Below are 15,829 nucleotides of genomic sequence, written 5' to 3' on the forward strand. Positions count from 1 at the left end.
AGATGGCAAATGCTGAAATAAGACCATCTTGTGCAAACATCTAAGTAATTAACTGGGAAGTCTGACATCCCTACGGTCCTACTCATCCTTCTATCTTTCTGGAATGAAGGAAGGTTTGTTTGCCTCAGAGCCCACATCCCAATGGGCAGGACCAATCATTTACTTCCATGGTCCCTTTTCATTCTGCTTCATAGACTCAAAAGCACCAGCTCCAACATGATTCTCATAGTGTCAACTTTACTACCTCTATTACGTTTTTCAGGACTTCCTATATATCGCTTGAAATTTTTAAAATGCAACTTAAAATCTACGAGATTCCATTTTTTTAACCTATCAAGCTATCAAATATTAAAAATGTTAATTACAACTGTCGATAACTAATGACTATATGGGAAACGGACACACACTGATGTGGATGGAAACTGGTACAAACTCTTCAGAAGGCGTTTTGATAATGTGGATCAAAAGTTTTAAATACATCCATTCCTTTTACTGAACAATTAGTTATTTCGGTATATATTCTAGTAAACCTATCAGTAAAAGTACAAAAATGTGCAGGAATGCATAATGCAGTTTTGCTTATAAGGGATCAGTTCCATAAATTAAAGAACATCTCTGTGGTAGAATATTATGTAGGCATTAAAAAACGTTGGTGTGGATCTACACTTATTCACATGGGAAGATGGCCAGAAAACACTGCTAAAGGAGAAAAGCATGTATAAAGAACTTACGTTTGCAAAATGTGTGCAAAGATTATACATATTAACGTGGATATGTATGCACAGAAAAACATCCAGAAAGATAGACAATTAAATGAAATTGGTTTTTAAGCAGGTAACATTGGGAATATTATAAATAATTCTTTCCCCTTTTGCTTACCTGTATTTTCTACTGTGAAAAAACAATTTCTAAAAATAACAACTGTAAAGGATATGGAAGGAAATGCTTAAATTATAACTACAATAAAGCAGGACACAAGTGCAATTACAAACTACAACTATGTAATAACATTCATTAAAAAGATATAATGAAATCCACAGAAAGCATAATAATTATTGTGTTACGATAACAAGGTTACAGCTAATTAAAATTTTTTTCTTCTGCAAATTTTCAATGATGTGCCTTTTGGAATTAAAAAAAATGAGATACTCTCCTACAGAAAACTGTCAGTCTTGCCAAAATGAACTTCTAATAGAAATTATGGAAAACATTTGCCTCACTCCAGCATTTAAAGTTAAATTCATATTATTCTATCTGATGATGAGAAATAAAATACATGCATTTGAACTTATCCCATACCTTTGCCAGCAGAGTTTTACCACAACCAGGAGGACCAGCAAGGAGGACTCCGGCTGGAGTCACCAATCCGAGAGCTTTAAACTGATCTGGGTTACGGACTGGGGCCTGGAAAGAACAATCCCCAAATGATCCATTACAGTTGTCCATTTTAAGTGTATCCCAAGATGCACATTTTAAGTGTATCCCAAGATGCATATTTTCAATACTGATCTTAAGACTGAAGATATGAATAGTACCTGGTACCAAGTGTTTTTATGGTTTAGGCATGAAATATGTGGTGGAAAATAAAACAGTCCCTCCTCTCAATAAATTTATACTTAAACGTACGCTCTAAAAACATTTTAGACAGATAAAGGTACAATATTTCAAGACCATAATGTCAAGATTTTTTAGAAAACCACCTAAGTTTCTTGGCTATAAAAATTTGTCAATGCCCTCCTTTAAGAAATTTGAAGCAGCAGTACCTTCCAAAGTACTTTTCAAAGGCTGAAGAGACCCTGTCCACTATAACCACAGGGTATTTTATTTTCCAGTAATTATATACTTCCAAATGGATCATACTTCAAATTAATAAACCATGGTGTAATCACTAAAGTGGAAAGGAAGAGCAACTGAAAATTAATCCAGTATAATGGAAGTTAAATTCAGCTTTGTCCCTCATAGTGTGATCAAGTTTAGAAATTGGTTCTTGTACAGTTTGGTCTTCGTTAAAACCTAACTTTTTTTTTTTTTTTTTTTTTTTTTTTGCAAGTTGGTAAGTTTATTGTCTTTGTATGAAAAATCTTCATAGAAAATTTCAGTTTGGTTTAGCTCTCAGCAGCCCGCTCCTGAGCTCTGAGGAAACTTGCCTTCTTCTGAGCTACCCGATCTTTCTTTTGGGCAAGAGACATTTTGGGACGATTCCACCTCTTCTTTTTAACTTCTTTTTTAGGCTTTTCCTCATAGACTGGATTCTCTCGTATAGCAGCATGGGCTTTCTTGTACATCTCCTCCATCATGTCTGGCGTTATGCTGTTCTTTATATATTGAGAGAACTGTTTCTTGTAAGCATCTTCATCTTCCTCCATCAGGTAACGCATATAATCTGCAACGTTCTGACCCATGATGTGCTTCCGATGTACTTCTGCATTGAATTCCTTGCTTTCTGAATCATAACCAGGGAATCGTTTGGTACTGTGAGGGATGGATAAGCCTCCATCCACAGCTCCCTTCAAAGCCCCAAAAACTTTATTTCCAGTGGTAGTTCTGGCAAGTCCTGCATCCAAATAGCAGGTGAAGGCACCAGGTTGACCATCAATACTTTCCACATTGTATTCATCTCCAGTTACTTCCACTTGGCCTTCATAGATCTTGTCCATGCCAAACCTGTTGAGAAGCCTGCGAGCCAGCAGCAGGCCAGTACAATATGCTGCAGCATAATTTGTCAGGCCAACCTTCACACCATACTTCGGGAGTTCGTGAGCATAAGCTGCACAGACTATCATATCCCCTTCTATACGGGCATAAGCAATCTGACAAATGATATCTCTGTTGGTTACACGAACTATCATCCTGTATTTGGGTGTGTTGTACTTATTTTTATCCTGGATTACCAGGCGTTTCCGAGCATAGTAATCAGTTTTACCCTCTCGTCGTCTTCTAAATTTCACCTGGTATCTCTTGAAATAGGCCTTATTCTTGACAACTTTAACAAACCCCATCCTGCGGATCAGAGAAGAGCGTCCGCGGCTCAGCACAGACCCAAAACCTAACTTTTAATATATGTATTTGTAACTTACTGCCACAGATAAGCACAGGCTCAAAAATAAATCTGAGGAAACGGACTTAGCCCATGCGCAGTGCTGATGCGCGCAAGGAGTGCCGTGCCACGCAGGGGTGTCCCCCGCGTAGGGGAGCCCCACGCACAAGGAGTGCGCCCGTAAGGAGAGCCGGCCAGCGCGAAAGAAAGTGCAGCCTGCCCAGGAATGGCTCCGCACACACTTCCCGTGCTGCTGACGACAACAGAAGCAGACAAAGACACAAGACGCAGCAAATAGACACAGAGAACAGACAACCGGGGGTGGGGGTGGGGGGGATAAATAAATAAATCTTAAGAAAATAAAAAATAAAAATAAATAAATAAATCTGAGGGGAGCAGCTGTGGCTCAAACAATTGAGCTCCTGCCTTACATGGGAGGTCCCGGGTTCAGTTCCCGGTGACAGCTGAAGACAAGCAAGACAGCGAGCTGGCGCAATGGGTAGGCATGGTGAGCTGACACAACAAGACGATGCTTTGTTGTGTCTCTCAATTGTTTTTCCTCTTTGTGTCTCTGGTTATCTACCCAGCATATATGCCAACACAAGCCACAGGAATTTAGCAGCAAACATACCTACCAATATTGCCATGGTGAGCTCCTCTCTAATATTTTCCAGAGCACCAATATCTGCCCATGTCACATTAGGGACGGTGACAAAGCCTTCCCTTTTTGCCGAGGGTTGGACTGAAGACAAGGCAACAATGAAATCATTCAATTCAATGCACAGTCCTTGCAGCTGCTCCTCTGAGAGGGGATCTTGGTCTCTTAGCAACCCCAGTAGTCTTTGTAATTCATCCTTAAAAGAAGCAAGAGAGAAGGAGGGAAAAAATTGTAAAATACAAAATTTGTTGACAAAATTACGTTTTGAACCTTAAGAATTTTTAAAGCTACAGTGAACTCCTATGTATTTTAATGGTTTTCTCCATTTTCATTTGAGAATATGCAAAGGAAGCTAAATTTTGATGAAGTTAAAACAGTTACTGGGCACAGAAGTGGCTTAAGTGGTGGAGCACCTGCCTTCCACAGGAAGTCCCAGGTTAAGTTCTGGTGCTTCCTAAAAAAAACAAAAACAAACAACAAGCAAAACAAAAGAAAAAACCAACCCAGGGAGCTGATGTGACTCAGCGGCTGAGCACTGGCTTCCCACATATGAGGTCCCAGGTTCAATCCCCAGCCCCAGCACCTAAAAATTTTTAAAAAGGTACTGAAGGATAAAAGTTGACTATGAAGGTAGTATAACTCATAATAACGTTCCCTGATGCTTTACCAACTAAGTAGAGAGCAGGCAAATTTCCTAGAGCAACTGAATTTGTTTTTCATTTTAAAAAATTTTATTAGTGAAGTTATAGATTTACAGAAAAATCATGCAGAAAATAGAGTTCTCATATACCCGTGTATTAACACCTTATAGTCGAATCTTGACCTTCAAAGAAAGTTCTAGAATAGACTAAGAATTATTCATTTAAGGCAGATTTCTTCCTTTGTAAAGAACATGAAAGGATAGGCATATAAAACAAGAAACTCTGAGAATTTACAGTAAAATAAGTAAAAAAGATTCAACACTGACATTAGAAAAATGAACACAAACCCTAATACCCATCAAGTCAAACAGAAATACTTAATTTAAAAGGTTCTGTAAAAATAGTAATGGAAAACTATGTATATTTGAAATTACTCATCTAAAATTATATGTACTATTATAAAAGGAATGGGTTTATTTGTTTAGTCTATTATTAACAATATTATTATTATTAACAGAAATAAGTGGTTCCAAATGAGTAAGGGAGAAACAAATGGTTTGAAAACAAAAGTTCCTGCTCTGGATATAAGAGGTTGAGTATGTGGACCATTGACCATGAGGTGCAGCGGTGCTCAGAGATGTATTCACCAAATGCAATGAATGTGTCATGATGATGGAGGAGAGTGTTGCTATGGGGGGAGGAGCGGGGTGAAGGGGGTGGGGGTATATGGGGACCTCATATTTTCTGAATGTAATAAAATAATAATAATAAAAAAGGTTGTGTGGCCTCGGATAAGTCACCTCTTAAGCTTAATTTCTTCAACTAGAAAATGGGGAAAACAATGGTATTTACTTCAAAGGTTACAGGGATCACATTTTATAAAACACGGAACCTCTTATGCAAACTATATAAATGTTATATTGAGTTTTCATGGGTCACAAAACCCAAAATCTAATACTGCTCTTGGACTCCCACACACCTAACTGTCCTCCAGAGTCATCTGCAGCTAGAGAGAAGGATTATGGTTATGTCAGCAGATTAATCTACACCAAACAAAAGTTGACCAGGAAATACGTCCAATTCTCTAACAGGCCTTGGCAAAATTTTCAGCAAAAGGCCATACAGTAAATGTTTCAGGCTTTGTGGGCCACATGGTCTCTACTGCAAGTAGTCAATTCTGCTGCTGAGGTGGGAAAACGAGTGACAATATGCAAACAAACGAACATGGATGTGTTGCAACAGAACTTAAATTTACTGAAACAGGCAGTGAGAAGGTAGGCCACTGTCAACCCTAGCCTTAGAAAGTACTAAGCATTACTGTAAAACGAATTTATTCAGAATTAAAACAACAACTTGTAATTATGGACTTAGAAACATTTTGGATGTAACGGAAATAACTATATTTAATTACTAAATACAACAGGCAATCACGAGTCTCAAACATATTTACATGTTCTGGAACGCAAGACGACAAGGAGCAATTACAGGACGACTGAAGGTCCTTAGAGAAGGCACCTGAGCTTTAGACGCGTGCTCAGTCCCCGTTCTTCCTTGCTGGCCTCCTGCCATCGCGGGGTCTGCCGCCTGCTGCTCCGGGAGCTTCGCGAGGACCCGGCTGACTGCGGACACGGCTGCCTCGCGGCACAGCGCCATCAGGTCAGCGCCAACGAAGCCCGGGGTCAGGTGCGCCAAGTGGCGAAAATGACAAGCTTCAGAGAGTCTTAATTTTCTGCACAAAGTTTGAAGTATTCTGTAGAAAAGACAGAGAAAAAAATTCAGATTCCTGACATAAGTAAAAACAAGTCACACTGAAAATATTTATTTAAATTCCTCCATCTCTGTCAACAAATCATACTGGGTGTGATATGGGATTAAATATTTTATTCACTCAGCAAAAGCTAAATTACTATTATATGTATTTATTTCAGTTCATATTTCCCGTCTTATTCCAGAAAGACAGATTTATGCTAAATATCTACTTTGTCTAGGAACTATGCTAAGTGCTGTGAGGAATACAAAGACAGATTTTTAAATCTGTTTTTAAGAATTTTTCAATACTATATAGTACACAAAGAAATTGTTAAACTATAAAGTAAGTTCTATCTTCAGAACAGATTAAATGGGCATCTACTCAAAATAAGTCTCCAAACTCCAAAAATAAACTGTTAATTCTATTCATTACAAAAAATGATTGGGGAAGAGGACTTGGCCCAGTACTTAGGGTGTCCGCCTGCCACATGGGAGGTCCGCGGTTCAAACCCCGAGCCTCCTTGACCCGTGTGGAGCTGGCCCATGCGCAGTGCTGATGTGCGCAAGGAGTGCCCTGCCACGCAGGGGTGTCCCCGCGTAGGGGTGCCCCACGCACAAGGAGTGCGCCCCGTAAGGAGAGCTGCCCGGTGCGAAAAAAGTGCAGCCTGCCCAGGAATGGCGCCGCACACATGGAGAGCTGACACAACACGATGACACAACAAAAAGAAACACAGATTCCCCTGCCGCTGATCAGGATAGAAGTGGACAAAGAAGAACACACAGCGAAAGGACACAGAGAGCAGACAACTGGGGGAGGGGATTTTAAAAAATAAATAAATCTTAAAAAAAAAAAGTTCACATGCACACAGAATATCCAATTTTACATTGTACAGTTACTTCTCCAACTTCATCATCATCTACTGTTTATCCCCTGAAATAACGTGTGAAAAACATGTTATTTCAACATGTTTGAAATAACACAACTGCCAACATGGCATCTGTCAAAGAAATCTGGACTTCTAGATGTTATTATTAATGGGATAATATCCAGGAAGAGCTACTGAACAAGGCTTAAAACCAGTGAAGATAGGATGCAGGTTCTAAAGTCAGACTGCTGGGGTGGAATTCCAGCTGTCTCTTCCTATGCGACCCGGGCCAGTTTTTCCACCTCAGTGCTTCAGTTTTCTTATCAGTGAAATATATACCATCCTAGCATATACACATGGTTGTGAGACTTAAGTGAATACATGTAAAGCACTTAGAACAGTGGCTGAGACACATGAGGTGCCCAAAAAATGTTTGCTATTATTACTAAATATTATATTATTAATATAAATAATTTGGACAGGAAATGTATTTGGAAATTTCAAAATTTGCCAAGCTGATGGAGATTAAATTGCTGAAAAACCATTTGGGGGAGTGGATGGATGTGGCTCAAGAAGTTGGGTGCCCACCTACTACATGGGAGGTCCCGGGTTTGGTTCCAGATGCCTCCTAAAAAAGACAAGAAAGAGAGCTAACTGATGTGATGGGCTGGCGTGGTGAGATGATGCAAACAAGAAAAAATGAGGAAACACAATGAGAGACACAACAAGTGGGGAGTGAAGGTAGGTCAAGCCATTAGGTGCCTCCCTCCCGAGAGGTTCCGGGCTCAGTTCTCCGAGCACATAATGACTGGACACAGATAGCAGACAGCAAGTGCAAACCATGGGGGCAGGGCGGATGAATACATAAACCTTATTTAAAAAAATCATTTGGGACCAGGTAAGTGGACAGAAAGGAAGCAGATCAACATTCTGACAAATGGGAAAGAATTCATTCAAACAATGAACAATGAGAACCAAGAAAAGGGTCTACTAAAGAGCTATTTCCTAAAGCTACAGACCCTGCTTCTCCTTGCTCCTAGGCACAAGAATACTGAGACAATTTAGGATTTTATGAAAAAAGCTAACAGAAAACAAAAGTCTCACTTTTTAAAGTCATAGTCTATTCTTGAAAACATATAGATATTTCTGGCGATCAAATTGTGGAAGCTCCAGAGGAGGGGAAAAGAAAGCTAAGGTACTTCCTGTTTCAAGACAGTAGAAGAAAGTTTCAGCAACATTTCCTCCTGGCAAAATAACAAAACAAAACAAAACAAAAAACAAGCAAAAGCAGCACAAACTCCCTAGAAAAGAAACTAGGAGACCATTTGTAATTGTGATTTATAATCGATGTGACTATAAATAGGATTTTTTTAAACTTTTCGTGTTGAAATGTTTTTAAACAAACAGTACAGCTGCAAAAATAACACAGAACCCATATAGACAACTCCAACATACTCCCCGCTCAGACACCCACGTCCACCAACTTTTAATCTTGCCACATCTGAGAGTAAGTTGTATACATCATACTCCTTGAACACTTAATAATTTCATGTACGTGTTTTAATAATAAAGATATTCAACTGCCTTAAGTACAGTTACCAAGTTCTAGAAATTTACAACTGATATAAAGCTTACTGTCTATATGCCAATTTTTCCACATGTCCCAATACTGTTCTTTTGGGCCTTTTTCTTCCATTAGATCCAGTCAAGGATCATGGATTGAATCTAACTGTCGCTGTTTCTTCAGGACTCTCTTTTTGTAACTGTGGAAACACAAACCTTCCCATCTCCACCTCTCCTGAGCACGCAGTTCAGTGGATTAATCACATTCACAACGTCGTGCTGCCCTCACCATCGCCTATGACCAGAACCCTCCCATCACCCCAACCAGACCCTCCACCCACCGTCCCGCAACCCCTCACTCCCCTTGCCTGCTGCCCACCCCTCGGCAACCTCTCCTCTATTTTCTGTCTCTATGAATTTGCATATTCTAGTTACTGCATTTATGTGGAATAATACAGTATCTTCGCTTGCGTTTGACTTCCGTCACTCAGCACGCTGTTTACAAGGCTCACCCATGCAGTAGTAATATCAGAACTTCTTTGCTTTTTATGGCTGAAGAATGTTTTATTTGTGAATATACCACATTTTGTTTATCCATTCATTCGCTGGACACTTGGGTGGCTGCCATCTTTTTACTAATGTTGCTATGAATACTAGTGCATAAATACTTCCACAATACTTTTTAAAAAGTTCCTGCTTTCAGTCCACATTTTGTCTAAATAGGATATGATCTAACTGATCTTTTTAAAGTAAACTTCTTTAGTACAGTTTTAGATTTACAGAAAACTGCCAAGATAGTAGTTTCACATATGCCACACCCTGTTTCCTCTATTACTAATTGTTATGGTACATTTGTCACATTTAAAGAACCAATATCCATCCATTATTACTAACTAAAGTCCATACTTTATTCAAATTTCCTCAGTTTCCCCCACTGTCCTTTTTACTTTGTTCTAAAATCCCATCTAGGATGCATTACAATTTAGTTGTCATGTCTCCATAGGCTTTTCTTGGTTTTGACAGTTATTCATACTTTCCTTATTTTTCGTGATCTTGGCAGTTTTGAGGAGGGTTGGTCAGGTATTTTGTATAACGTTCCTCAATTAAGATTTGTCTGCTGCTTTTCTTAAGGTTAGATTTGGGCAATGTACTTTTGGGAAGAAATCCATACACATAAAGTACCTTTCCCATCTTATTACATCAAGGGTACCGACGATCCTAACCTTGGCTTGAATTAGTGTTTATCAGGTTTCTCCACGATGAAGTTACTTTTTTCCCTTTCCCTTTGTATAAGGTATTATATGAAAGAAAGTCACTATGTGCCACCCATGCTGGGGTGGGTTGGGGTGGGGTAGGGGGTTCTACCTGCTTAAGGGTGAAGCATCCACATAAATTATCTGAATTTTTCTGCATGAGATTTGCCTATTCTCCATTTATTTATTCAATCACATATTTATGTCTTTATGGACTCATGGATGTCTGGTTATCTGCAATCACGAACCAACATTTATGAAGAAAGAAAGTGGGTGGAGAACAGTTAAGGACCTAGCAGAAGGGACAACAAAGTCAAAATTAAGTTTAGAGAGAGATGCACTAATGAGAAATAAGCGTATGTGCCCGACAGCTCCACAGACTCAGCAACTGGAGGCACCGAAGTGGTGGACTACAGCAAGAGAGCCAGGGCAGGGGCTGGAGAAGATTTTATCTGCAAGTGTGCATAAGAAAAAGCATTAAAACCCTACACACTCTCCACCCTCTCAACCAGCAGGACACCAGATATGTGCTGTTCAGAGAACCTGAGCTAGGGAAGGGAGGCTCCAAATTTGTGAGAAACCATCAAGTCAATGTTCTCCCTCTTCAGAGTAGGAGCAGCTAGACTTACAACCCATTCATAGTGTCTGCAGGTGCCTTTCTGGAGAATTTGGACTGACCTAGCAAAAAGAATTTAAAGAAATTAACCCTGGAGTTTTCTAGCTAAAATATTAGAGGTTCCTCTGATTGCTTTACAATGATACCACCTTTCAATAAAGTAGCTTACATTAAAGATTTCTAATCTGCCTCTCACACGGGGCCCACATCTTAATTTCAATATACAGCAGGGAACAGCAAATTTCGCATTAAATGCTGACACTGACTTAGCACATTGCTTATCAAATATTACAAGTATTACTTTAAAAACTCTTCAAGCCTAAAGAACATAGACACATTGTCCCTTCTGAAACTAATTTGACACATAACTCCTCAGCATTACTAAGAACGAGTAAAGTGATTCTTTATAGTTATTACATATTCTACAAAGTCACAGGAAAATAAAAACAAACTGATTACACACATTAGGAGTGTTTTCTAAGCACAAGTATTGAACATCAGTTTATTCTTGGCCCAGTTTTGGTCTAGGATCTCAAAATATACAGCTTCAATTTGAGAATTTCTGTTTTCCCAAAAGTGGCTTGAAAAGAACTATTCAAAAGAAGTCCACAGAAGTCCAAGCCTTCTCTGCAATCTTTTAAAGCCAGTTTCTCAGTCTAGGTCCTATCAATCTACAAAATTATTGGTTAGTAAAGAGAAAGCAAAAGTATTCAGAAAATACCTAAACCCAATGACCAAGCTTAACATCATTAAAAGTAGGATGACATTTTATAAGTCTCCTGATGTCATGCACAGGAGGAACAAAGTATTACCTAAGGAAGTATTTTGTCAAGAGAAGTGAACTGTCATCTAATTAAACCAACATTCAGTTTAAAGGAAATACAAGAGATATAAGAACATGTTAAAGGACACAATTAGGATGCTATCAGTCAAATCCAGAACATCAGAAATGCTACAGAATGAGCAGGTTTCTTCCATAAACGGAACAGCACGAGGTAATGCCGCTGCACCCCGGCTCACTGGATCCTTGCGATGAAGCTTGCCTACCACCCCGAGGCTGCCAGGTGTGAAAAAGCCCAAGCTAGCCTATACACAGCACTACACAGAAAGACCCTGAAACCACGTGAAAAGAGACAGAGCGAGAGAAAGGAAGGAGGGAGGGAAGGCAGGCGCTTAGATTAGACGACAGGCAGGCAGACAGACGGACAGACAGACGCGGCTGGACAGACAGCGCACTAGTCCCTGGAGATCGAGCTCCAGCTCCTGCATCCCTGCAATCCCAGCTCCACAGTCACATCGCGTAACCGACATTTCTCAATTCTTGACCCGCAGAAATTGTGAAAGACAGTAAAGGGATTACTGCTTTTAGACCACTAAATTTTGGAGTGGATGAGAAACTGGAACAATTGTATTAGGTCCCTTCCTCTCTCTGTTCATTAAATTCTGCCCATATTAAAACGCTTTTAGAGCTTAGAAAAATGTCAATAGCTTCCATTTTTTTAACACTTTTACATCAGACATTGTGCTAGGTATAGTAATTCAGTCCTCACAAGAAGCCTGTGAGAGAAGGTATTATTACTATTTTATAGGTAAGGTGTTATTATTGTATTACAGACAAATAAACTAAGGCTTGTAGATGTTAAATACCTAGAACAAGATACAAGGATAGACGTGGCAAGCTGGGATGCCTGGTGGTTTCCTTCGCGGACTCACAGTTTTGAAAGTTAGTCACTGCCTCTCCACTCCAAGTCTTCTCCACTTCACTGAGGTCACCCATTCCCACCGTCACACCTGAATCTTATCATCATTGGATCTGTTCCACACGTCCAAACCACTCACAAAAACCACCTCGCTTTCTGCCCGTGGGGTGCAATGACTCTTACACGCCTGTTCCTAGACCTCAGTAGGTTTTTTTCGTCTGTTTTAGTTTCACTGGCTGCTCAAGCAAATATCATGGAGTGGGGTGGCTTAAAGAACGGGAACTTATTAGCGTGCAGCTCTGAGTCAAGGAGAGTCCAGATCAAGGCCTCGGCGAGGTGACACCTTCTTCCAAAGGCTGGCACCCGGGGCGGGCTCCTGGCCCAGCTCCTCTCGTGCTGATGCGCATGGGGCCTCCCCTGGCCTCTCCTTTCTCTTGGGGTTCCACAGACCTGCAGCTCCTAGCTTCCCTGGCTTTCTCTCTCTGGGTCTGAATCTCATTCTGTTTACAAAGGACTCCACTAAAAGGACTGAGCTCAGGAAGTGGATTTGGTTCAATGGATAGAGCATCCGCCTACCACCTGGGAGGTCCAGGGTTCAAACCCAGGAACTCCCGACCCGTGTGGGGAAGTCGGCCCATGTGCAGTGCCGATGTGCGTAAGGAGTGCCCTGCCACGCAGGGGTGTCTCCGTGTAGGGAAGCCCCACACGCAAGGAGTGCGCCCTATAAGGAGAGCCGCCCAGCGCAAAAGAAAGTGCAGCCTGCCCAGGAATGGCGCCGCCCACACGGAGAGCTGACACACAAGATGACACAAAGAAAACAAACACAGATTCCCAGTGCTGCTGACAAGAATCCAAGTGGACACTGAATAACACACAGCGAATGGACAGAGAGCAGACAACTGGGGGGCGGGGGGAAAGGGAGAGAAATAAATAAAAAATAAATCTTAAAAAAAAAAGGGCTGAGCTGGGCCACACCTTATCTAAAGTAACCTCATCAAAAGGCCCTGGTTCACAATAGGTCCAGCTCACAGGAATGGACTAAGTTTAAGAACATGTTTTTGTGGGGTTTGTAACCCCAAACCACTTCTCCCATTTACTCCTTCCCATCAATTAAACATGCTCAGGTTTCTTCTATTCTTAAAACAACAGCAACACTGACACCCTACCACCCGCCTCATGTAGCTACAGTTCTTTCCTCTCTTTCATCACCCAACTTCCCTTAAATGACCTGTGAAAGTCTGCAACTCTCATGTCTTCACTTTCCATTCACTTTACAAAAATTCCAACCTGGATTTTCCCCATCATTCTATACAAGCAGCTCTGTCACACTTCTGGGTTGCTAAACTACAGAAACAATTGATCAGCCCCACCTCCCACCTCTCACCAACATAACCAGTAGTTGGCCTTCTCTCTCACACCCCATTCTGGAAACATCCTCTTCCTTGGCTTCCATTACACAACAGTCTCTTGATTTACCTAAAACCCTGGCGGTTGCTTCTACACACGTAGCCTGTTAGCTTTTCCTGTCCCAGGCTCTGGTGTTTGCGTGCCACACTCTCTCTAGACAATCTCTTTTACTTTCATAACTTCAATTACCATAAATAATTGATGACTCCCACATCTGTTACCTCCTCAAAGCTCCAGACTCATTTGCTCAATTGCCATCTCTACTTGTTTTGACATCTCTCCTTGGACATACAGCAACACCTCTAACTTAACTGGCCTTATTTTCTCCACCCATCCCAAAGCTCCTTCTAAAATCTGCTTCTTTTCCAATATTTCCCATTCCATCATAGGAACCACCTGCACAGATGCTCAAGTCAGAATCTTGGGAATATTTTCTTCTTGTTCACAGCCTCCACTTCCCACATACATATCCTATCAATCAAATGATCTACTGATTCTACTTCCTAGATATTTACTCCAAATTATTCCAGTTGTCTCTATCTCCATTCTCACCTCCTTAAGTCCACCCACCATCCTCTCTCCCTGGATATCACAATAGCTCCTCCCAGGACTAACATTGCACTCCTGTGGTCCATTCTTCACACTGCAGTTAGAGTAATCATTACAAAACATCTGTTTTCATCGCTGTCCTGCTTAAACCTTTAATTGCCTTTTTTTTAAAGATTTATTTATTTATTATTTCTCTCCCCTCCCCCCGCACCGGTTGTCTGTTCTCTGTGTCTATTTGCTGCATCTTCTTTGTCCACTTCTGTTGTTGTCAGCGGCACAGGAATCTGTGTTTCTCTTTGTTGTGTCATCTTGCTGTGTCAGCTCTCCGTGTGTGCGGCGCCATTCCTGGGCAGGCTGCACTTTCTTTCGCGCTGGGCGGCTCTCCTTATGGGGCACACTCCTTGCGCGTGGGGCTCCCCTATGCGGGGGCACCCCTGCGTGGCAGGGCACTCCTTGCGCGCATCAGCACTGCACATGGGCCAGCTCCACACGGGTCAGGAGGCCCAGGGTTTGAACCGCGGACCTCCCATGTGGTAGCCGGACGCCCTAACCACTGGGCCAAGTCCGCTTCCCTAATTGCTTCTTGACATTCACAGAATAAGCCTGAAATTCTTACCAAAGCACCAGGGAGCCGGCCTCTGAACACTTGTCTAGCCTTTCTGAATCCTACTCCAGCAGGCTCTGACCTCCAGCCCTATTACTCACCTTCCCCTCGCGGGACACGCTCCGCTCTCAACCACCTCAGGGCCTGAGCACAGCCTGCTCCCTGCTGGAAGCCGCTGGCCATCGTGCGGTCAGTTAATTGCTGGCCATTCTTCAAGTCTCAGTTTCCTCAGGAAGCCCAGACCATGCCGGCTGCACTTGAGGAGCCCGTCTGTGCCCGTTTTTACTCACCGCACCCCTGATTACGCACAGCAGGGTCTCAAGTGCCTGGACCTGGGCTTCCTTGGCATGAACCTGCTGCCTAAATAAAATTTCCTGAATTAACGAATGACTTCCTAAGAGCTACAAATAAGAAAATAAATACCACTGTTCACTAATTCTATTTACGTAATTTCCCTCATCCTAGAATTAACTCTAATCCTGGCATGCAATAATATAGTTATTTCATTTCTACACTCGGAGCTAGAAATAAGTATAAAATAAGAAAACTGCATTCTGCTTTTGTCGCAATCAGAAATGCTCTTCCCTTTAAAAAAAATCTTACTCATAATTAAATTCAGGAGTTATCTTGTTTCACAGACCCTGCTCCCCGAGTCGTGTTAAGCACAGTTAGAATGCAGTTCTCCTCTGTCTCAGACAACGAGCTTGCCCTAGCCCTCCAGCACTCAGACCTCCCGGCCCACACGCCTGCACGCTACAGCACTTACCCTCGGAGCCTGAAAAGGGGTCAAACAAACCGACACGAGGCAGTCGGAAAGGACAGTATACGCGAGAAATTCCAGTTGTACTACTTATTAATTACAAAGGGAAAAACATACCTTTGTAATAAAAAACTCTGACCAATTTTTTAACCAAGAGATCTAACTTAATATCACAATGATAGAAAATGACAAGACGAACTTTCTGAAATGGTGCTGAGGACACATCACCGCCTGTATAGTGCTCTTGTCCAAAACCTGTCAACTGAAATTAATCATGAGGAAGTAATCACATAAATTTAAAATATGAGGTATTCCACAAAAACCCTAGCCTGGACACGTCAAAATGTGAATGTCATGAAAGCATTTCCTCCACCAAAAAAAGGCAGACTGAAGAAGATTAAAGGAACATATCAACTAAACTGTGGG

General features: G+C 41.4%; 2 protein-coding genes across 10 annotated transcripts in view; both read right to left on the reverse strand.

The window, feature by feature from the left end:
- The window catches only part of NVL (nuclear VCP like), a 167,025-nt gene that overhangs the window by 76,430 nt on the left and 74,766 nt on the right, over window positions 1–15,829 (reverse strand). For all 9 annotated transcript variants that reach the window (XM_058275271.2, XM_071207756.1, XM_058275279.2 and 6 more), the window contains 3 exons: window positions 5,852–6,086; window positions 3,673–3,891; window positions 1,300–1,404 (listed from right to left, as the gene is read on the reverse strand). In XM_058275271.2, the coding sequence (XP_058131254.1) occupies window positions 1,300–1,404; window positions 3,673–3,891; window positions 5,852–6,086 (559 nt within the window). The remainder of the gene's footprint in view (window positions 1–1,299; window positions 1,405–3,672; window positions 3,892–5,851; window positions 6,087–15,829) is intronic.
- On the reverse strand, window positions 2,024–3,035 carry LOC131273108 (large ribosomal subunit protein uL18). Its single transcript, XM_058275280.2, has one exon. It carries the CDS (start codon window positions 2,997–2,999, stop codon window positions 2,106–2,108), a length of 894 nt encoding a protein of 297 aa, XP_058131263.1. The 5' UTR covers window positions 3,000–3,035; the 3' UTR covers window positions 2,024–2,105.

The sequence above is a fragment of the Dasypus novemcinctus genome, chromosome 13 (genome assembly GCF_030445035.2).
Source record: "Dasypus novemcinctus isolate mDasNov1 chromosome 13, mDasNov1.1.hap2, whole genome shotgun sequence".
Lineage (NCBI taxonomy): Eukaryota > Metazoa > Chordata > Mammalia > Cingulata > Dasypodidae > Dasypus > Dasypus novemcinctus.